Raw genomic sequence first — 24,971 nt, forward strand, 5'->3', positions numbered from 1 at the left:
CCTTATACTTGGCAAAAACTGCAATTACTTTCGCACCAACCTAACTACATATAACCTAAGGTAATTTTATACAACATTTTTAGTAATTTTGTGCATGAAACAAAGTTTGTGTTCAGTACTTATCTGTGAAATTTTCCACTTATGGCATCATGCTGGTGCTCAATCATAATTAAGGTTATTATGTTGTTATTGTAAATCACAGAAATAAATCTTTTTGTCAATTGTGTTTTTGACTGTAACTACCCTGGATATTTTGTCATTCACAGACAATCGTCTTGATCCTCTTCAAAAGATGGGTTTATAATCAGCCATAGGACTTTGACAGGCAGTCTTAAATGCAGGTTTCTGATATCTTTGGCAATTGTGGCATTGGAATAAAGGGAAACCATTCAGGAGTCATGAAGAGATGAAATGTTCATGAATGTCAAGCAGAACAAGAGTTAACTGAATGGACAGAACTAATAGAAAACTTAAGTAATCTTTTCCAACTTTTTTGCTTAAAACATTGCTGATCCTTGTTTTATTTTTCAGAGTCAAGGAAACTTTTCTTTTGAGCTATCTAAAGTTTTTAACAATTGAGTAAGGTATACTCCTATGAACAAAGTTGGGAGAACATCTGTTTCTTTCTGCTTGGTTTCTCCAGAATTTGGAAACTTTGTAAGTATTCTTGACTTATGGCAATATAGTTGTTGCAATAAGAATCCATTTTCTTTTGCAACCAGGCACAACTGGAGAGACTGGTTGTTTCACCAAGGCTTTGACTGGAAGGGTATTCTTCCCTTTAAGGAATTAAGCTTGATGTGCAGAGCCAATAAAAGCCCCTTGAGGAAACTGGCCTCATGCCATGTCTACACAGCTCCTGTACAGGGTTCCTAACTTATGGTGAATAAAGAATGCCACTTTACTAGGCCCAGGAGCCCCAAGTTATTTTGAGACCTCAAAAAGAGGGGAATTTACTCAATTCCCAGGTATTTGAAGGTACAAACCCATGGCTGGGCTCAGATTTTAAAAGTCTTATCTGAGATTCCATATGGAACAGAGCTCCATCAGAGCCAATTTTAAAAGCTTATGTGAAAATAATTATTCTTGCTGCACTTTATGTAAATGACTAGGCCAAGTATAAGACTAAAATTTATTTTACAAACAACTCGGTCCTATCATGATTTGTTTGTAACAAAATGAAGACTGGAGAGAAATAAATAAGTTTCAAAACTTATCATACACTTGTCATTAACTTCTAGTCTCATTAGTTGTTATTAAGTTTTGTCTGCATTTTAGGTTAACCCTGATTATTTCTATGAACCAATCACTGATCTCTGGCCACAGCTCAGAAGAAACAAAAGGGATGGATAATGTGAAAATCTGGATCAATATTCCAATTGTGGGCAATTATCCTGTAAATCCTGCCAGGTGGTAAGAATAAATGGGGTGCCCATAACCCCACGGTTTCTTTTTGTTTTGGAATATAAGACCAAAGCAGCTAACCAAACCAAGCCCTGTGCACCCAAGTCTTAGCAGGCATAACTATAGCCGCCAGTTATCTGGGCATGTCAGCAGCCTCAGGATTTTTGAGCTGTCCTTAACCCCATGTTTTGTTTTGATACATATCTTCTAATAACCTGGTTTGTCTCTTCTCACCTTCAGGCCATCAGACTCCATAATCACGCAACCAGAGCCTTGACCAACGGCTTAGATAGGCCTCTGAAGGAGTTCTGACTGCCGTTTTCCCAAAACAGCGCCCCCTATCAGTAGGAAGCAGTTAAAACTGGACATCGTCTTTAACCTAAAGGCAGTTAGATGTACCTCTTCCGAGGTGGAAATTGAGAGTGACTGGAGGCAGTCAAATGCCTAGGCAGATAGGGGTGGATCCCTGGTGAAATCTGACATCCACCCTGAAGACAGTTTAAAGCCTGAAAGCCAAGCTACAAGTCAAATCCACGGACTGGATTGAGAACAAGTCTTCCTGTTTGGCACACTTTCCTCCAACTGATCCCCATCCTTCATCTATTTTACATATACCTACCCTTTCCTAATTGGTTTTCTACACTGTCATGCCAACCTTTGAATGAAGTTGCTGGTTTAATTTTTTTGCATACTCACAAACCAATCAGCACACACTTCCCTATTCTGAGCCCATAAAAGCCCCTAAAAGCCCCAGACCCAGCCACATTGAGAAAAAAAAAAACAAAAAACACCAAACTGCAAGGGTGGGGGACCACACTCGCATCCCCTCTCTGCTGAGCTGCTCCGCCACTCAATAAAATTCTTCTCTGCCCTCCTCTCCCTTCAAATATGTTGGCATATCCTAATTTTTCTTGGACATGGTACAAGAGCCTGGGAACCACCAAATGTGGGTACGAGCCATAACACAGGTGGGCCAAACAGGCAGGATGCCTTCAGTGGCAGGCCCAGGACTAAGCAAGGCCTGGGTGCAGGGCAAGGGGACATTACCAGCCATGGAGGTCCTGGTTGGCAGAGTGGCCAAGAAAAATCCTGCATCAATACCTCGCACCTAAGGCATACGAGGCACTAAACAAATGATTATGGAATTACTAGACATATAGCCAACAACATATTTCTAAGAGCACAGCCTTACAGAAAAAAGTGTATTACAGACACATAATCACCAAAGATAACCATCAGAACAAAGGTGGGCCAATTAATGATACCAATTTATTAGCAAGCAAAGAAGTGTTCAGACCTCCTTACAGTTGCATTAAAACTTAACAATCTGCAAGGTAGAATCAATATTAGGAAATCAAATTTTATCCACCTAACAGTATCATGAAGTGTAACGCAGACACCATTATCCTTACTCTATTGAAGACCAATAATTAGAGAAGTGAAGTGGTTTCCCTAAAAAGGTAAAAGTAAAAAAAAGACAAGCTGGAATTCAGAGTCAGTTCATCTGACTCCAGTTTCAGGTTCTGTCCAGTGCACTACTTCCTCAGGAAATATCTGCACTACTAAATTATTTTTGTTGTTGTTGTTTGTTTGCTTCTTAGACAGTCTTGCTGTGTCACCCAGGCTGGGGTGCAGCAGTGCAATCTCCGCTCACTGAAACATCCACCTCTCAGACTCAAGGGATCCTCCAACCCCAGCCTCCCAAATAGCTGGCACTACAGGCACATATCACCATACCCAGCTAATTTTTTGTATTGGGGGTAGAGATAAGATTTTGCCATGTTGGCCAGGCTGGTCTCGAACTCCTGAGCTCAAGCGATCTGTCTGCTTCAGCCTCCCAAAGTGCTGGAATAACAGGCATGAGCCACTGTACCTGGCTCTAAATTATTTTTAAGTTCTGTAATTCACTGACTTGTTTAACATGGCATCCTAACAGGCTTCTATTCTTTGAGGAAGACTAAAGCCTTCACATACTGTTACTATTATGAAAAAACAGAGAATGTATTGTTATTAGATCAAGTCCTATTCTGTTCTCAAAACTTCAATTTATCTTTCCCCAAATCACCTCCTTAATAGCTTTTGCTGAATTCACACCCAGAGAGAATATTATCTGTGAAGGGCATGATATGCTGGATTACAGGGCCACACTCTTTGACAGAATTTCCTTCACGCAACGTCTTCAACCTCTGTTCCAATGTCAATCTTATAACTGTATGATTTGAGAACAATAATTTACCACTACCTCAGTTATGTTAAGCACTACAAAAACTGAGAAGTTAGTTAAATGCCATTTTACTGTTTTACACTTGCCGGTATTTCACCTGAATCTGAAGACAAATAGGGCACTCCCTTTCTGGTGAGTAAATCCTCTCTGGAAACCAAATTACCTATTAAAACATGGCTAACACAGTGATGGAGAGGGGGAAATGCCAGTTAGACTAGATGACGGCATAGGTCTAAAGAGGAGAAGCTGGGGTCAACAAGCACAATAAATAACTTGTTAAACTTCACAGGAGATTCTGATACCCATATCCTACACTCCCATTCTACTGAGAGTCACTAGATTAGAAGACTGGGAAAGCTCAGCAAACAAGCAGTCTAGTATTTCTTTACAACACATAATCTTTTTTCATTGTTTCTTTCTTTTATTTATTTCTTTTGGTTGGAGAAGGGGCTGAATCTCTCAAAGTTGCAACATACAAAATTTAAATGTGTGTGCACTTCCAGGGGTGTTATCTAAAAAGGTACTAAGAACCAATGCTGGGTTGGGCACAGTACCTCACACATGTAATCCCAGCACTGTGCCAGGCCAAGATAGGAGGGTCTCTTAAGACCATGAGTTTGAGATAGGCTGTGCAACATAGTGATACCTCATCTCTACCAAAACCAAAAAGCTAAGCTGATCATGGTGGCGCACGCCTGTGGTCCCAGCTACTGGAGAGACTGAGGCAGGAGAATCATCTGAGCCCAAGAGATCAAGACTGCAGTGAGCTATGACTGTACCACTGTACTCTAGCCTAGATGACAGGTGAGACCCTGTCTCAAAAAAAAAAAGTGTATATAAAAAAAAAGTTAAGTGTTTTAAAAAAAAAAAAAAAAAAAAAAGAACCACTGCTATAGGAACTGTGTACTCAAAGTTTCATCATTCTTATAGGAAATATTAAATAAAATAAATAAATGTTCTATAACATCTTAGTAGATTAAAAAGAATCCACACATCCTGCTGAAATTCTAAGCATTGTTATCATCCAACAGCATTATCAGTTCTAATTAGATATGTAATCAATAATGGGATTTTTTTCCAGAAACTTTGGTGTATATATTATTTAGCTAACCTTCTCAAAGTTTTAAATCATATTACATATCATATTTTATAATAGCCACTGAGGAATACAGTAGGAACAATGCAACTTCTAAATTCTAAGTATTTGTATATCCTATATATGCATATGAAATATACATATAAAAATAATTATACGTTCTATAAATAAGGAGATATTAGAAATAAAAGAAAGTGAAAATTCCTAAACATTGTAATGGTTTACTAAGAAATGCTATTTAATCATCTTGGAAAATCTTTTAAAGTATAACTGGGTTCTATCTGTCAGACAGAATGTTTATGAAGATATAAAAATACTTCCTTAAGGTATAGGAATTAATAGAATAAATTTCTAATCTACAGCAAGAATCTATGATCATGTTCTATCTTACATAGTACATAAAGAGTAAACTTTATACAAGGTTACAAAGTGTTCAATCTTCTGGTGAAGTTAACTTGTCAATGAAATTTGAAGATACCAAGAACTTACAGACCAAATTTATGATATTTTTTATTCACATATTATATAGTTCATTTATTCTGGTCACACCTGGTTTGGAGTTTCATAAGTATTCTAGTACAATTTAATAATTCAACCAATGAGTATGCTTGCAATAAATATGCAATTGTTGATATTTTAATCCACGTTCATGTGTGAGCACACTGCAATTCTTATCTAAACTAATACTAAATATCAAAGCAAATTCCACAGCAATTCTACAAAACAAAATCCATCAGAACAACTTCTTTCCAAACCACAAACAAAGCACTTCCTAGAAAAAGAAAAAGAAGACTAGTTCTTAACAGCACTCCTACAGATAAACTAGATGTTACCAACGCTTCCTGCTGAGTTACTATGATCAGAATCCTTTGTGGCACAAATTTTTTAAGCAACCCTGGAAACAACTTCAAAGCTTTCTCATAACCTCACAATGATGAGATTAAGATTTAAGTAAGCTGCCCTCTTACTAGGTGTCAGAAACCAGCCAGCAAAGCATGCTTAATACTACTAGAAAGGGAGGGGGTAATAGATGGACGGATTAGAGAAAAGAAAAAAAGAGTTAGGAAGAAGGAAACTTAAACCAATATAAATAAAGATATTTATAAACCAATATAGATGAAGACATTTACAGATAGATAGATCTTTATCTATGTATTTATATCTATATCCAGACAGAGAGATAAGTGCATATTATATGTTCTTACCTCATTAAATTCTTTTAGAAAAATTGATTACACAACTGAATGTAAAATCTCAGAGCAAAGATTGCACTATTAAACCTTTAGAGGTTTAAAAATTAGGACTACCAGTATTTATTTACTATTTCAAAAAAAGAAATTGCTAGTCATCACAATATGTTTCTTCCACTCTTTCTAGTATATTGCTGACATTAAATTTAAAGACTGAACTATATACATTCCAGTTGCCAAATGGCTCCTTAAATGACGCTGCTTCTCTAACTGTTCAACCTTAGACCTCTTCTCATACTCGGCCTTCACACACTAATCTACTTCCATAGTTTCAAGGACCACCTATCAGAGGAAAACCTCCCATTTTTATTTCTCTAACTACCATCTTTCCCCTGAACCTAGGCTCTCACTTCCAGCTGCCTGCTGGCTATTTTCACCAGCATATCATTGATTTTCTCTGTGGATTAAAGGCATAATTATAATTCTTTTTCCTTACCAACAAAAACTACAATACTACATGTTTCATTTTTGGTGCTAGATGTAATGATTTTTAAATATGTATAACTCCAATGATAGCAAATTACTTATAAGCTTTAATGATCTTGATATTTAATGAAATCTTACATAAATTCATGGAGGGTAAAGAATACTTTTTCAGAGCAAATTAAGCTACTAAGTTAACTCTTGCAAATTCCAGATAAAGCACAGACACATTTACTTAAAACAAGACATGTTAGAAGGCAGCTTGTCAAGAGACACAGCAAAAAAATTTGCTTTTCTCTGTTTTAAAGTTTAACTCCAAAGGAAAAAAAAATACAAAACCTGATTTTTTTTTAAGTCACTAGGCTTGTGAACAACACTAAAAAACAAAAATTAAAGTTTTTAATTAAACCCAACCAGGAATTGTGATTGATATGCACAGACATACGTAACTCTCAACAGAAAGAACTACAGAGCTATTTCCCAGTATTGTTAACCGTATCACCTAATAAACAAAAGAACTAAATCAACACATACACAAAGAGTTCAATAATGTAACAATCAGATCAAAGGAAGGATCCATTTTTCTTCAGCAACAATGTGATAACAGTTATAAGGAAGCTAAACAAAGCTAGGCTTAAATTTCTTGTTAAGTCTTTAAAACAATAAAAATACTTCAGCTAATAGTTGAATCCGTAATATCCGTAATATCTAAAAATTTTCTTTGAACAACCAGTATCTAAGAATGAAACACTAGTGCAAAAGCTCATTTACAGGAAATAAAAACAGAAAGCTTAAAAAAAGAAAAAACCCTAATCTATCAAAAATGAAAGTAAAATAGAAAATAAATTAGTAACACAAATCCATGTTATCACCTCACATCCAGGAAACCCCCCTACACCCTAAGAAGGTACTGCTCTTAATAATAGTGACACTCTTTTACTTTGGTATTACTCTATTTGAACAAATGTTAGTGTTAAAAAAGAGAAAAAGCAAACTAACAAACCAACAAACAAAAAACAAATTGAATGGTAAGCAGTCCTAAGATGGGCCTAGACAGACTGCCACATTTTGAGAGGTAGTAAAATAGTAACATCGAGAAACTTTAAAGAGTTATACTGTAGTCCATAGAGCAACCACTAAAAGAAAATAACAAAAATATATATAATAACTAATATTAAAGTGGAATTCTAAAAAAAATAAAAAACAAATTATGCAAAGAAAGTAAGAAGAAACAGGCAAATGAAAAACAGAAAAAAAATAATAAAATGGCAGACTCAACCTGGCCATACCAATAAATAATCAATAAATGCATTAAATGTTAATGAACTAAATAATCTAATTTAAAAGCTAATATTAGCAGAATAGATTTTTTTAAAAGACCCCACTATATGCTATCTGCTAAAAACACTTTACATAGAAAGACACAGATGCCTGAAATTAACTGGAAAGAAAGATACATACTATGCAAACTGTAAGCATAACAAGGTTGGAATAGCTATATCAATATCAAATAAAAACAGGCCAGGTGAGGTGGCTCATGCCTATAATCCCAGCACTTTGGGAGGCCAAGGCAGGCAGATCACTTGAGGTCAGGAGTCCAAGACCAGCCTGGCCAACATGGTGAAAACCTGTCTCTACCAAAATATACACAAATTAGCAGGGCGTGGTGGCATGTGTCTGTAATCCCAGCTACTCAACAAGCTAAGCTACACGAATCACTTGAACTCGGTGGGTGAAGGTTGCAGTGAGCCGACATTATGCCACTGTACTCCAGCAGAAGGCAACAGAGTGTGGCTCTCTCTCAAAAAACATAAAAAATAAATAAACTTCAGAGCAAATAATATCTGAGCTACAGAAGGACATTCCATATTTATAAGAGGTTCAATTCATCATGACATCATGAAGAAATGGCAACAAAAAAAGTGCATATACCAATAAAATCCTCACAGAAATTGACAGCATTAAAAAGAGAAACAGACAATTCCAGAATCACAGTTGCAGATTTTACACTTTTTTCTCAGCAAATGATAAAACTAGACTAAGAAAATTAGTAAAAATAGATAAGTAGTTCTCAACAAGAAGAGATTTGTCCCATGTGGACATGTAGCACTGACTAGAGAAATTTTGGGTTATCTCAACTTGGTAGTGAGGGGAAGGCAGTGCTAATTGCATATACAGGTACACTGCACAAGAGAGCCCTCCCAATAAATATTACCTGGCCCAAAATACGTCAACAGTCCCAAAGTTGAGAAATTTAGCTGTAGACAAATAACAGTATCAAAGACCTCGTCCTTGCTGATAAAAAAAAACAAAAAAATGTACAAAGAGGCTAAAGATTATCAATTGATGCAGAAAAGACATATAACAAAAATTACATCCATTCATGATAAAGGTTCATAGCAAACTAAAAATGAATGTAAACATCCTAACACTGACAAACAGCATCTGAAAAACCATCCCACAGCTAATAATATACTTAATGATGAAAACCTGAATGCCTTCCCCTAAGAGGAGGTACAAGGTAAAAATATGCCAGTACAATAAGGCAAGAAAAGGGAATAAAGAATATACGGATTGGAAAAGAAATGAAACCATACCTATCTGCATGCAACATAATTGTCTACGTAGAAAATCTCAAGGAATGTACCAAAAACTCTTAAAACTAGTAAGTTCAGCAAGGTGACACAAGTCAGGATAAAACACAAAAATCAATTATATTTAAATGTTGTAGCAACAAACATGAAAAATAAAATTGAAAACATAATATTCTCTACTTCACACTATATACAAAAATGAATTCAAAATGGATGAAAGACTTAAATATAAGAACTAAAACTATACAACTTTTAAAAGAAAACATGGCTGGGCGCAGCGGCTCCCACCTGTAATTCCAGCACTTTGGGAGGCCAATGAGGGTGGATCACCTGAGGTCAGGAGTTCAAGACCAGCACGGCCAGAATGGTGAAACCCCATCAATACTAAAAATACAAAAATTAGCTGGGCAGAGTGGCACGCACCTATAGTCCCAGCTACCTGGGAGGCTGAGGCAAGAGAATCGCTTGAACCATGGCAGTGAGTGAGCAAAGATCATGCCACTGCACTCCAGGCTGGGTGATGGACCAAGACTCGACTTCAAAAAATAAACAAATAAATAAATAATAAAATAAAACATGGAGCTAAATATTCATGCTGGTAATAATTTCTTACATACAACACCAAAAACACAACAGGCTAGGAACAGTGGTTCAGGCCTGTAATCTGAGCACTTTGGGAGGCGCAGGTGGGCAAATCCCCTGAGGTCAGGAGCTCGAGACCAACCTGGACAACATGGCAAACCTCATCTCTACTTAAAAAATACAAAAATTAGCAGGGGTAGTGGCATATGTCTATAGTCCCAGCTACTTAACAGGCTGAGGCAGGAGAATTGCTTGAACCCAGGAGGCGAAGGTTGTAGTAAGCAGAGATTGCGCCACTGTACTCCAGCCTGGATGACAGAGCAAGACTCTGTCCCAATAAAACAAACAAAACACACACACACACACACACACACACACACACACACTGAAGGAAAAAATAGGTAACTTGAACTTCTTCATCAAAATTATAAATTTTTGCCACGCATGGTGGCTCACACCTGTAATCCCAGCACTTTGGGAGGCTGAGGTGGGCATATCACAAGGTCAGATGTATGACCCCGGCCTGACCAACACGGAGAAACCCGTCTCTACTAAATATACAAAAAAATTAGCTGGGCAAGGTGGCACATGCCTGTAATCCCAGCTACTCAGGAGGCTGATGTAGAAGAATCGCTTGAACCCAGGAGGTGGAAGTTGCAGTGGGCCAATATCACACCACTGCACTAACCTGGGTGGCTGAGCAAGACTCTGTCTCAAAAAAATTTTTTTTAAGTTTGTGTTTCAAAGACAAGATCAATGAGGTAAAAAAAAAATACATTTCAAGGGCGGGACCTAATGGAGACAATTAAACCATAGGGGTGGTTTCCCCCATGCTGTTTTCATTATATTGAGTTCTAATGAGATTTGATGGCTTCCCACCCTTCACTCTGCTCTCATTCTCTCTCCTGCCGCCCTGTGAAGAAGTGCCTTCCAACATGATTGTAAGTTTCCTGAAGCCTCCCCAGCCATGCAGAACTATAAGTCAATTAAACCTCTTTTCATTATAATTTGCCCAGTCTTGGGTATTTTTTTCACAGCAGCCTGAGAAAGGACTAATTAATACACTAGGTTAAAAAATTACATTATGCTTTTCCTATATAAGCCATACCTGAGGTAACATATAACTAATGACAGTAAGTTTCTCCTTACTAAAGTTTTTTCTAACTCATAAAGGAAGAAGGAATTATAAAATTATAATGTCACCATAATGAAATAATAGGTCTGATCAACGATCCCCAGGGCCCCTAAGTCACAAAAAGAAGGACACACGGAATTTTCATGTACCTTTGATGGAACCATCTGTACAGTATTCCTGCCCTAAAATTGAACCTGAATTTGATCAATTCTCTAATTCCAAATACCCTTTACAGTGAACATAATAGTCAGAGGGGCAAGTTAAATGACATCAGCGTAGTGCAATCAGCAAGATTCACAATATGAGAATCTCTGCTCTGGTTTCCTTCAACAAATACATTGCCTCAAGGAAGAAAAGAGAGACAGGGAAATTACAGATTAAGAAACACAGCAAGGAATTTAAAATGCATATTTCATTTGAATCCTAACAATTTTATTTTTAGGTATGGCAGTGTTACTATTTTTTTAAAGTAGTTAACTTTTAGAGATATAAACAGGTACTATTCATATGTATTTAATTTAAAATAATCCAGGGTTGAATGAGAGGTTTTAAAGACGAAACAAGGTTGACACTAAAATAACAATTATTGGAGCTGGGTGGCAGCTATACAGATGTTTTGTTATGCTATTCTCTCTATTTTTGTATAGCTTTGAAATTGTCTTAATAAAAAATTCTTAAAAGAGAAAAAAAAAACAATACTCTGGGTGAAATATTTGCAAATTATATATCTGATAAGAAAAACATGCAGAATATCTAAAGAACCCTTACAACTCAACAATTAAAATATAAATAACCCAATTAAAAGATGGGCAAAGGATTTGAATTGACATTTCTCCAAAGAAGGTACATAAATGGTCAAACACTATACGAAAAGATGCTCAATATCATATAATTAGTTATCTGAGAAATGAAAATCAAAGCCATAATGAAATACTTTACACTCACTACAATGACTATCATCAGAAAGACATATAATAACAGTGATAGCCAGAATGTGAAGAAATGAAGAAATTAGATCCTTTATATATTTGGTAAATAGCTTGGCAGTTCCTCAAAAAGCTAAACAGAGATACCATAGTAAACCACCAATTCCATTCCCGAGTACATAATCCTGAAAAATAAAAACATATGTCCACACAAAAATGTGTCCACAAATGTTTATAGTAGCATCATTCATAACCAGGAAGTGGAACAATCCAAGTTTCCATAAACTTATGACTAGATAAAATGTGACATATCCATATAATTATTATTTGACAATAAAAAGTAATGAAATGACATGTATGACATTAAACTTTGAAACCATTACACTAAGTAAAAGAAGCCAGTCATCATTGACACATATTGTATGACTCCATTTATATAAAATGTCCAGAATAGGCAATCTATAGAGACAGAAATTAGTGATTCCCTAGGGCTGGATAAGGAGGATGAGAGATTAGGGGTGACAGTTAAAGGGGTTTCTATTTGAGGTGAATACAATGTTCTAAAATTGTTTGTGATGGTAGTTAAACAACTTTATGAATATATTAAAAAAAACAATGAATTGTGTAGTTTTCAAAAGGGTGAACTGTATAGAATGTGAATTATGACTCAATAAAGCTGTTACAGAAACAGAAAAAAAAAAAAAAATCATTTACAATTGTTCCCAAAAAGGGAAACAGGTGTAAATCCAATTTGTGTATGAAATGTATTCTGCAAATTATAAAAACTGATGAAAGAAATAAAAGATCTAACTAAATGGAGAAATATACCATGTTCATGAATGAAACCGCCAAAAACTGAAAACAACATAAATGTCCTTCAACAGATGAATGTTTAACAAACTCTGGTACATCCATAGAGTAGAATGCTACCAGGCAATAAAAAGGAAGAAACTAGTAATAGAAGCAGCATCTTAGAGGGATCTCAAGGGCATCATGCTTAGTTTAAAAAAGAAAAAGCCTATATCCAAAGGTTATACATTGCATGACTCCATTTATATAACTTCCTCAAAATGATATAAACATAGAAATGGAAAGTATATTAGTTGTTACCAGGAGACAGGAATTGATGAAGAAGGGTGCAACTACAAAGGGATAGTCCAACGGCAATGCTTGGTAATGTGAACAGTTTTGGACATTGATTGCGGTGGTGGGTAAATAAATCTATACATGAGAACAAACTGCATAGACACATACACATACACAAATGAGTGTGCATAAAAATTGGTGAACACTGAAAAGTCTGTAGTGTAGTTGACAACTTCCTGGTTTTATATTATACTACAGTTACTTAAGATGTCATCATTGGAAGAAGATGGGTTAAGGGTTCAAATGACTCTGTAATATTTGTGCAACTTTCTATGAGTGTGTAATCATTTAAAATAAAAAGTTAAAAAAATATAGTGACAGGTGTAGTAAAAATAATGTAAAATAATGTAGCAGAACTGAAAACAAACATATTAGAGGTATCGATGAATGGTATTAGTGGTATCACAAGTGATATCAGTGGTATCAGTAAATGTATACAGGTTTAACATTAAAATAAATGGACTTTCAGATTGATTCGCCAAATAAAATCCTACTTTACTCTGTGGATAAAACAGACACAAACTATTACAGAAAGGTAAAATATAGTAGGAAAATGCAAGTAAAAAGAAAGCTAGAGTTGTAATCTTGATATCTAAAAAATATAGAACAAAAGCCAAAGGGCATTAAGCTTTAAGTAAGAATTAATGCTCTTTGGCTTCAGTTGTGGATTTTTTCGATATCAAGAAAGAAAAGCAAAGCATGGTGCAAGATAGCAGAATAGAAGCCTACCCTGTTCATGCTCTCTGCAGGAATACCAAATGTTAAAAATCTGCACACAGAAACATACCATCATAAGAATCAAAAATCAGAAGAGTAATCACTGTTTCTAGTTTTAACTTCATATTGTTGAGAGGCATTGAGGAAGATCAAAGAGACAGTCTTGAATCACCGACACCACTCCCCCTCCATCCCCCAGCAGCACTCATGCAGTGCAGACAGTCTGTGCACTTGGGGAAGGAAAAGCGCAGTGACTGAGAGACTTCACGTGGAACTCAGTGCTGCCCTGTCATCGTGGAAAGCAAAGCTATGCTGGACTCAACCAGTGCCTGTGCACAGAAGGAGCCTTTGGACCAGACCTAGCCAGAGAGGAATCACCCATCATAGCAGTCAGAACTCAAGTTTCTCAGCAAGACTTGTCACGGCAAACCAAAGTACTCTGAGGTCCTGGGTAAACGGGAAAGGCAGTCTAGGACACAAGGACTGCAATTCCCAAACAATCCCTAGGGCTGGCCAAAGCTCAGAGGCAGAGGACTAGGGTCGCACATGACCTAGAATAACACCAGTAAAGGTGGCTAAAGGAATGTTTATGCTATCCCCCCCCAACCTCAGGCAGAAAAGCTCACAGCAATAGAAATGTCTCCTATCTTCTGCTGAAGGAGATGAGAACAAAGAATAAAAAGGACTTTGTCTTACATCTTGGATACCAGCTCAGCCACAGTAGGACAAGGCAATGGGCAGAGTCATGAAGGTCCCATTCCAAGCCTTGCTCCTGGATGACATTTCTAGACATACCTTGGGCCATAAGGGAACCTTCTGCCTTGAAGGAAAGCACTAATGCTGGCAGGATTCATCAACTGCAAACTGACAAGCCCTTGGACCCTGAATAACCAGGAGCAATGCCCAGGGAGGAGTACGTCATAAGCCTTGCGCTCTGAAAAATGCTGACTATAGATGTGTCCCAGCACATTCCCAGCTTTGGTGACTACAGCAGAAGACTCCTTCCATCTGAGAAATGCAGAAGGTAAATCAAAGGGGACTTTATCTTGCCCTTAGGTACCAGCTCAGACACAATGGGGTACAGCAACAAGCAGGCTGCTGGAGTCCCCAAGTTCAGGTCTAGGCTCTTGGATAGCAGTTCTGAACCTACCACAGGCCAGAGGGAGCGCACTGCCCTGAAGGGTGAGTCCCAGGCCTGGCAGCATTTATCACTAGCTGACTGATGAGCCCATGGTATTTAAGTGAACATCAGCGGTGGCCAGGCAGAAGCCTGCCGTGGGCTGGTGGTCGTGGTGCCCTCATGGAGAGGCTCCTCTGCCTGTGGAAAGGGGAGGGAAGAGTGGGAAGGACTTTACTGTGGTTTGAGCAGCAGTTTAGCCACAGTAGAAAAGAACATCAGGCAAACTTCTTACTCCAATCCCAGGCTTCCAGATGGCATCTTTGGACTGCAGGGCCTGGAGGAACTAGGCACCCAGGGGGAAGGACACAAACCTGGCTGGCTTTGCCACTGGTTGACTATAGAGCACTAGGGGTTTGAGTGAACACAGGTGGTGCCAGGTAATGGTTACGGTAGGCCTTGGGCAAGACCCACTGCTATGATGGCTTCAAGTCTGACCCAGCATAGTCCCAGCGATGGTGGCCACAGGAATGTTTGTGTCACCTCATTCCCAGTTCTAAGCAGCTCAGCACAGAGAGAGAGAGAGAGAGAAAGAGAGAGAGAGAGAGAGAGAGAGAGAGACTCTGTTTATTTGGGAGAATGTAAGGGAAAAGAATAAGAGTCTCTGCTTTAATCCAAAGAATTCTTCCAGATCTTATCCAAGACCACCAAGGCAGTACGGACCTCTATAAGTCAGCGAAACCACAATGATATTGGGCTTGGGGACCAATTGTTGAACCAATTCACCAATTCCATAAAGAAATAACTCAGACAAATCAAAAATGTATTACATACAAAAAGACAACTGGCCTGGTCAATAAAGCAATGCTGCAGAGGGAAAAAGTGGGGAGACTATCTTAGATTAAAAGAAAATAGGTCAGGAGCAGCGGTTCACACCTGTAATCCCAACAGTTTGGGAGGCCAAGGCAGGAGGATCACTTGAGCTCAGGACCGGACCAGCCTGGGCAACATAGTGAGACCTCGTCTCTACTTAACATAAAAATAAAAAATTAGCAGAGCGTGGTGGTGTGCATCTGTAGTCCCAGCCACTGGCTGGGGGCTCAGGGGAGTGGCAGGAGGATGGTGCTAAGGCAAGAAGATCCCTTGAGCCTAGGAGATTGCGGTTCCAGTGACCTATGATCACAACACTGCATTCCAGCCTGGGTGACAAATCAAGACCCTATCTCAAGAAAAAGTACTTTTAGAAAAAGGAGGCCAGGCACAGTGGCTCACGCCTGTAATCCCAGCACTTTGGGAAGCCAAGGCAGGAGAATCATGAGGTCAGGAGTTCAAGACCTTCCTGATCAACATGGTACAACCCCGTCTCTACTAAAATACAAAAATTAGCCAGGCATAGTGGTGCACGCCTGTAATCCCAGCTACTCAGGAGGCTTATGCAGGAGAAAGGCTTGAACCCAGGAGGCGGAGGTTGTGGTAGGCCAAGATCACATCACTGCGCTCTAGACTGGGCAACAGAGCAAGACTTCATCTCAAAAAAAAAAAAAAAAAAAAAGAAATTGATAAAGTTCTCCTTCTCTTTTAAAATGTACATATTCCGGCTGGGCTCATCTCAAAAAAAAAAAAAAGAAAGAAAAGGGAAACAAAAGAAATATATCAACACACATAAACTTTGACTAGATTCTGGTTCAAAAAATAGCATTAAAAGCCATTTTAGGACAATATGAACTGGATGGTATGAAAAAATGGTTGCTAATTGTTTTGTGTGTGATATCAGTGTTGCAATTCTGTAAGAAACTATCCTTACTTTAAGAGGTATTCAGGAGTGAAGTGGCATGATGTCTATAACATGTTTCCATATGGTTCACACACACAGAAAACACATACATTTAGATACATTCACACACAAAGTAAAATGGCAAAATATTAATAACCATTGATTCTAGTTGATTGTTACAAAGGTATTCAACAGTTTGTGTTGAAAAGTAGTTACGTAGCTACAAAAATGCTATTATTCAAATACTAAATATGAGTAAACAGTAGCTACCTTTTTTAAAGCATCTTTAGTTTCATATATGTGACATATTTCAAAAATATATTTTCAAAACCCATATTCACAATTTTTAATTGATTAGGAAATTACCATCACCAGAATAATTCTCTCATTACTTATGGACAAACAAAGCAAAAAGAATACTTAACACATATATAACTCTTACTATGTGTCACACTGTTCTAAGCATTTTAACATCTATTAATTCACTTAAGTATCTAAACAATCCCAAAGGCCAGGTACAGTGGCTCATGCCTGTAATCCCAAAATTTTGGGAGGCCGAGGCAAGTAGATCACCTGAGGTCAGGAGTTCTAGACCAGCCTGGCCAACGTGGCAAAACGCCATCTCTATAATAATATAAAAATTTAGCCAGGCATGGTGTGGTGGTTCATGCCTGTGGTCCCAACTACTTGGGAGGCTGAAGCAGGAGAATTGCTTGAACCCAGAAGACACAGGTTGCAGTGGGCCGAGATCAAGCCACTGCACTCCAGCCTGGCTGACAGAGGGAGACTCTGTCTCAAAAAACAATAAAATAAAGCCAGGCGTGGTGGCTCGTGCCTGTAATCCCAGCACTTTGGGAGGCCAAAGTAGGCAAAACGCCTGAGGTGAAGAGTTCTAGACCAGTCTGACCAGCACGGTAAAACCCTGTCTCTACTAAAAATACAAAAATTAGCCAAGTGCAGTGGCAGGCGCCTGTAATCCCAGCTAATCAGAAAGCTGAGGCAGGAGAATCGCTTGAACTCAGGAGGCAGAGGTTGCAGTGAGCCAAGATCACGCCACTGCACTCCAGCCTAGACAACAGAGCAAGAATCCTTCTCAAAATAAGTAAATTAATTTAATTTAATCCTACCAATAGATTATCACTATTTTCATTTTTCAAGTAATGAATATCACACAGCAAGTGGCACAGCTGGGCTCCTAAGCCAGACAGCACAGCTCCAAAATCCATCCTTCAACAATCATGATGTACTCTCTTTTCAGGTCGAATAACCTTATGTTTCTGGAATTACTGACTTGCTTTTGCTGAGGTTATAACAACCACCAATCCTTTGAGTTTAATCATTCTAATAATCCAAACATATAAGTATTGTAGTCATTGATATAATCAAACCAAGAACCACAAAAATGTAGATACTATGACACTTACAAAAATGTATTAAGAGTGGCTTCCTGGTCGGGCGCAGTGGCTCACGCCTGTAATCCCAACACTTTAGAAGGCCAGGGTGGATGGATCACTTGAAGCCAGTAGTTCAAGACAAGCCTGGCCAACATGGTAAAACCCCATCTATACTAAAACTACGAAAGTTAGTCGGGCATGGTGGCAGGCACCTGTAATCCCAGCTACGTGGGAGGCTGAGGCAGGACAATGGCTTGAACCTGGGAGGCAGAGGTTGAAGTAGGCTAAGATGGTACCTCTACACTCCAGCCTGGGCAACAGAGCAAGAGTCCATCTCAAAAAATCACAGTAATAACAATAATTGATTTGAGATCATTCAATGAGCCTAAAGCAAATTAAGTGAAGTACAGATCTAGACGATAATAAAAAAACTATTACTAAACTATTACTAATTTCCTTATGTACTTATGCTTAATGAAATGCTATTATGGCTATGGAAAAGACCTTTGATTAGAATTTGTTTATTTGCTTGTTTTTTGAGACAAGTGTCTCACTCTGTCACCCAGACTGAAGTGTAGCACATGATCATGGCTCACTGCAGCCTTGACCTCCCGGGGCTCAGGTGATCCTCCCACCTCAGCTTCCTGAATAGCAGGGACTACACGAATACATCATCACATCCGGCTAATTTTCTTAGTATTTTTTTTTAAGATATGGGGTTTTGCAATGTTGGCCAGGCTGGTCTCAAATTCAAGGCTCAAGCGATATACCCGCCTCAGCCTCCCGAGGTGCTGGGGTTACAGGCATGAGCCACCTGGCCTAGAGCTTGCATATGCCATATTTTAGTTAGGTCACACCACAGAACTCTCTAATCTTTTAGTAAAAAGAGACTATTATTGCTCCATAATGTTAATTTTTATTTTATTTTATTTTTTTTTTTTGAGACGGAGTTTCGCTCTTGTTACCCAGGCTGGAGTGCAATGGCGCGATCTCGGCTCACCGCAACCTCCACCTCCTGGGTTCAGGCAATTCTCCTGCCTCANCCTCCTGGGTTCAGGCAATTCTCCTGCCTCAGCCTCCTGAGTAGCTGGGATTACAGGCACACGCCACCATGCCCAGCTGAATTTTTGTATTTTTAGTAGAGACGGGGTTTCACCATGTTGACCAGGATGGTCTCGATAAATAAAATACATAATACATATAAAATTAATTTTCAAATACCTGCAGAACCAAAAAATATATATATCTAGAAATATATCTCATCGCTGTAAGTGATAAGTAAAAGAAAAAATTCTAGCTGGGGTTGGGGACAGGTAATCAGTTCTATCAAATAGATATGTAAAATTTTACCTGCTTTTTCGTTCTATGAGAATGGCCACATAAGATGCTGGCAAAGCGGCACCAAAGCCAGGAGTCCATGAGTAGAATTTTCCAAGTATCCTCCTGAAATTCAAATTTGAAATTTTTGTATCAAATTCCTAGTTGGTCACTTCAGTTATTATGAATAGAAGTTTCCCATCTCCATCCATACTCTATTTAAATGTACCACAGTACCTCAAAATAAACATATCCAAAATCAAACGCATTATCTCTCTTCCCTATCCCCATGAACTTGTTCTCTCTCCTCTATTTTCCTAGGTTAATGGCATCAACAACCACTTATGTTTGACACACGTCATCCTTAACTTTCTTTCTCCCTTACCCCACATATTAAATGACTCCCTTAAATTATTACAGATGCAATTTCTCTTTGAAATTCTTCTCCAAACTACTGTCCCTGCCATAGTTAAGTCTCTCACCAACTCTTGTTAAAGCTACTACAATAACAACTAATGGGTATCACTCCTTTCAATAATAGCCTGCCACAATCATTTAGGCTTTCCCTGGCTCCAAACCTGCCGGCTACACAAACCCTCTGGCTTCTCAGTTTCCTGTATTTATCAAATGAGAATAATATTACCTATCTCACACAGCCATTAAGAGAACTATATGAGATATTTCCCAGAGCCATGCAGGACACATAACAAGTACTCAGAAAGTGTTAGCTGTTATTATTATTATTATGACTATTTTTCAACACATGGTAGATATTCAAGAAATGTTTTCTCTTCTTTGCTTCCACAACCCTTGATAACTTTTTCTTACAGCATTTACTAAAGTATTTTAAATATTTTAGTTTTATGTGTACATCATTTTTCATTTACTAGAGTATGTTCCTTGAAAGCAGGTATCCGCATAGTGTCTCATAAATTACAAATTACTAGTAGCTGCCTGGGTCTTTTAAGAGGAAAAGAAAATATCTGGAGACATGAGAAAGATTTTTTTTTTTTTCATTTCAAAACAATCTGTTCCTAAGAAAGGGAGAAGTAGCAAGTAAAAATTACAAGAAATTATCTGAACAAAGGTGGTCAACTGCTAAATTATACATTATGAAAATTATATATATATATATATATATATATATATGAATCAAGATTTTTCATTTTTTAGAGACAAGGTCTTGCCCTGTCACCCAGGCTGGCATGCAACACTGCAATCGTAGTTCACTGTAGCCCAGAATTCCTGGGTTCAAGGGATCCTTCTGCCTTAGCCTCCCAAGTTAGCGGGGACTACAGGCACACCACCAAGGCTGGTTAATTTTCTTTTTTAAGAGGCAGAGTCTCATCATGTTGCCCAGGCTGGTCTCAAACTGCCAGCCTCAAGCAATCCTCCCACCTTGGCCTCCCAAAGTGCTCAGGTAACAGGCATAAGCCACCATACCTGGCCTGAAATAATTTCTTAAATTGAAGCTCAGATTTAAAAAGATTAGAAAAGCTATTGAGGACACATAACTTGGGTATTTTTTGAAATGGACATTGGAAACCTTCCATCCAGGAAGACTGGAGTGGTTTTCCCTCCAATATGAAATCCATAAATGACTTAAGTTATTGAATAAAATCTTAAGAAAAACGGACTCAGTGAACCAGTTATAGGGATAACATGGATGTTACCTTAAATATAGTCTAACTTCAAATGTCTACTGGACGTGTCAACATAGATGTTCCTTAGGCACCAGAAAAACCAACATGTCCAAAGCAGATCTCACCGTATTTCTCAAATACGCTTTTACTTCTGAGTTCCCTACCTCAAGTAACAGCATCTTATCTACCCAATTGGGAACAAAATGTGTCATTTTCAATTCCACCCTGATGCTCAATGACCTCGTAAGTTTTTACAGTCTCCTAGTATTTTCAAGATACATGCTCTAACAACCTAACCAAACAGGTTCATAGAACATAAAGAAAGATGCTGCAATAGCAAGGTATACTTACTGTGATTTTTTTTTAATCTAGTCATTATTATTAGAGTGTTAACAAGTTATAGAAGCTTTCTAGAGAGCACATGATAAAGAGTTCCTTACATAGATTTTCATGTCAATTTAACGGCATGATTTGTGCAACAGTATAAAAGCTTTATCAATTAATTTCTGCATAATCTGAAAGCTTATTAATGATATGAGGGAAAAATCTGTAAAAGACATTTGGAAATTATGTTTTTAATTGGAGTTAAAATATACCTTCACAACTACTTTGTGCAACACTAATAGGAAGCTATAAAAAAATAAAACACTATAAGTTTGAGTTTTCAGCAATCAACAGGAAAAAAATAAAAAGAAGTAAAGAGCTAACAAATATGTCAGATAAGTAAGAGTACTCAAAAGACCGAATTCTATCTGCATCACTATAATGTGTAAAGATGCAGCACAGGTAATATATAAGACTGAATCAGGACCAAAAGTTCCAACAATAGAATACACCAAAAGTTAACTTACTGTTTTATACATAAAAATGCATATTTTATAGTCTTTTTGAAGTTTATTCACTGCAGGTGGCCCTAACCTGTATCATAGACAGTTACTTCAAATTCCTGATCTATGAAGTTGAAAAGCTAAGAAATCCTATTCAACAACCTGGTAACTATAACAGGCCCCAGAATATGTATAACATCTTAAAGCATTTTTGCTATATAACTACACTGATAATTTGAAGTTTATATTACATCTTGAGGTCAAGAGGCCCACAGTTTCTGGTTTTATAAGCTTTCATTGACATAAATGTCACTTAACAGATTAAAGGAAAAACAGGGACAGGGACAGTAACCCAAATAACATTTATGTAAACACATACTTGTTTTCATTTCAACCAAAGAACCTATATTAATATCTACAGTGATTATGAGTACCAACCTTAAAATGCAAAAGAAAGCCATATACAAGGCCCCATTCGCAGTCAGAAATGAAGCAGACTGTAGGATCTCAGGGAGTAGTTTGTGTAAATAATACTCTAATTTCCGTTTCCGGAGAATTGCTGCAATCTGGAAAGAGAAAGGATTTTTTGTTTAATCCAACCAACATTTCCCACTTAAATTAGCTTGTATGTGAAAGCTACTGAATAAAAGCATATATTTAAAAATTAAAGCAAAAACGCTGGCATTTTACTAGTTCCTCTATAAAAATACAATGTTCAGGATAGAAAGGAAGAAAGCTGAATTTATTTATTTATTTTTTTTAGAAAGCTGAGTTTATTAAGGGTAAAATATACGACAAGAAATCACAACATGAGTTATTTGTTGAATAATTTCCATATACTGAGATAAATATTTGTAATGCCTTAAAACAGTTTTAAACTAAAAAATGGAATATACTTTTAAATGAAAAAAACTGCAATTCAAATAAAAATTGGATGCTATAATAAAACTATATTAAAGATTTTATCAGCCTATTACTATCAGAGAGCTTCAGGAACAGAAACCAGAGAAATTTATTCAGTTATTCAAACATGACGACTGTGTGGCAAAAAAAAGGGGGGGAGGGTAATACAAAAAGTAAATTTAAAAAGTAATGATTTCTGGCCTCCTGGAGTCCATTAAAAAAGGCCTGAAAAAATAATATTAAGAATCTACTTAACAACACAAATAAGTATCACATGCTACCAGAACACAGAAACAGGAAAAAGTTTCAATACAAAAGACTGCAGAAGTTTATCACAGGAATGTTTTATTAAAAATATCAACCTATCAGTCTTCATGACTTAGCTTTTAACTTTAGATTGAAAACTTTTTTTTTTGGTGAACTCTGAATATAAAAGGAAGATTTCTAGATTAGAACCAAAGAAGCCCTGAAACAATTCAGCAATTATATGGATAGACATGACATCTAAGTATTTATTGAGCAAACTATTAACATTCCAGGAAATAAAGCAATATAAATCATAATATGCACAAGAAATATAGATACTACGGACTGATTAAGTGTTAGTAATATAAAAGAAAGTAACAAAGAAGTTTAGCAGAGTGAGCTTAATACAGGTGAAGGCAGGAATTGCATGGAGAAAGGGATATGAGCTGAATTAGAAAGAACAGCAGACACCTTACTAGTCTTTTCTGTGGAAAAGAATGCTTCCCCATCATAATGAAACAATATTATCAAAAAAGGTTAGAACATAATGAGAGAAGGAGTAAGGGAGTATAAAAAAGGGAAAAACTAACTTGAGAGCAGAAACACTGTAAAGCTCTGCATTTATTCCCCGCTTTTCTAGAGATAACACTTTCTTTAAAGTCAGTGACCAAGAAATCTAATGGTATATTCTCAATTTTTCTGTTACCTTCTTCCTCTTCAAGCCTCTGAAACTGACCATCCATTACTTCAACTGTCATACAAAGGAAAAACAATGATGAATAAGACCCAACCCTTGCCTTCAAAGAACATAAAATCTTGACAGGGAAGTAGACACAAACAAAAGCAATAAGCTATAGCATGGCTGTGTGGTAAATGCTAGACTAGAAGAAGAATAAATTGCTATAGAAAACACATATTAGGAAATTATTAAAGAGGAAATTATAAAAAGGAGTAGGCAGGTGATGATGTCAGGAAGATTTCACTGAACCGTCTAAGATGCGTGTTGACAAACAGGTAGAATTTTGACAGTGGAGAAGTTTCTACGCTTTTTGTGACAGTACATTATTTTCATTCTCCAATTTCTAAATGCTATTCCATTGTTAGCATTTCTTCATCAGATCTCTCTATTCATTCTACATGTATTTTCTCCCACAGCATCAACTATCATCTCAATGTAAGAATTCCTAATATAACCCTAACCTGTCCCCCAATTCTAAGTTCAAACTTCAAATGTCTATTGGACATGTCAATTAGATGTCCCATAGGCACTGGAAAAACCAACATGTCCAAAGTAGATACCACTGTATTTCCCAAATATCCTTTTACTTCTGAGTTCCCTACCTCAAATAACAGCATCTCGTCTATCCAATTAGAAACAAAAATCTAAGTGCCATTTTCAATTCCACTCTGATCCTCAACCACCTCATCAGTTCTTACGGTCTCCCATTATCTTCAAGATTTGGAACATAATGTCTGCTTCATTTTTGACTTAAGAATGGGCAGGATCTAGTACTGTTATATATTCAAGTACTTACAGAAAAAAAAAATTATTCTCCATTCCTGCAAAGAAAGAAACAAAACTAACCCTATTTTCAGTTAACCTGATTGTCTACATAGAAAATTTAAGGCGGTTGGGTGTGGTGGCTCACGCTTGTAATCCCAGCACTTTGGGAGACCAAAGTGGGAGGATCATGAGGTCAGGAGATCGAGACCATCCTGGCCAACATGGTGAAACCCGGTCTCTACTAAAATACAAAAAATTAGCCAGGCATGGTGGTGTGTACCTGTAGTCCCAGCTACTTGGAAGGCTGAAGCAGGGGAATCACTTGAACCCAGGAGGCAGAGATTGCAGTGAGTCAAGATCACACCACTGCACTCCAGCCTGGTAACAGAGCAAGAGACTCCAGTTCAAAAAAAATAAATAAATAAATAAAAAGAGGAATACAGAAAATGTAAGTCAGTTCAGAGCAAGGTATTAGGACTCAAGATAAACATATAAAAATCTATTGAATTTCTATATAAGGGTAATTGACACAAGGACACCAAAATTGGAAAAAATACAACAGCATACATAACTTCTCAGAAAAAATGAAATACTTGGATATAAATCTACAACATATGTACAAAAAGTTGCATGACGAAAACTACACAACGCTGATGAAAGAAACTGAAGAAGACATAAATACATGGAGAGACATACTACGTTCATGGACTGGACAACTCAATGTAGTAAATATGTCAATTCTCTCCAAG

The 24,971-nt window shown here is 37.4% G+C and overlaps 1 protein-coding gene across 1 annotated transcript in view; it reads right to left on the reverse strand.

Moving 5' to 3' along the window:
* Positions 1-24,971, reverse strand: part of TMEM135 (transmembrane protein 135) — a 250,550-nt gene that overhangs the window by 203,385 nt on the left and 22,194 nt on the right. Inside the window, exons 2-3 of the mRNA XM_017510614.2 lie at positions 22,008-22,135; positions 19,133-19,225 (exon numbers count right to left, since the gene is read on the reverse strand). Coding sequence (XP_017366103.1) covers positions 19,133-19,225; positions 22,008-22,135 — 221 coding nt within the window. The remainder of the gene's footprint in view (positions 1-19,132; positions 19,226-22,007; positions 22,136-24,971) is intronic.

The sequence above is a fragment of the Cebus imitator genome, unplaced genomic scaffold (genome assembly GCF_001604975.1).
Source record: "Cebus imitator isolate Cc_AM_T3 unplaced genomic scaffold, Cebus_imitator-1.0 Scaffold442, whole genome shotgun sequence".
Taxonomy (NCBI): Eukaryota; Metazoa; Chordata; class Mammalia; order Primates; family Cebidae; genus Cebus; species Cebus imitator.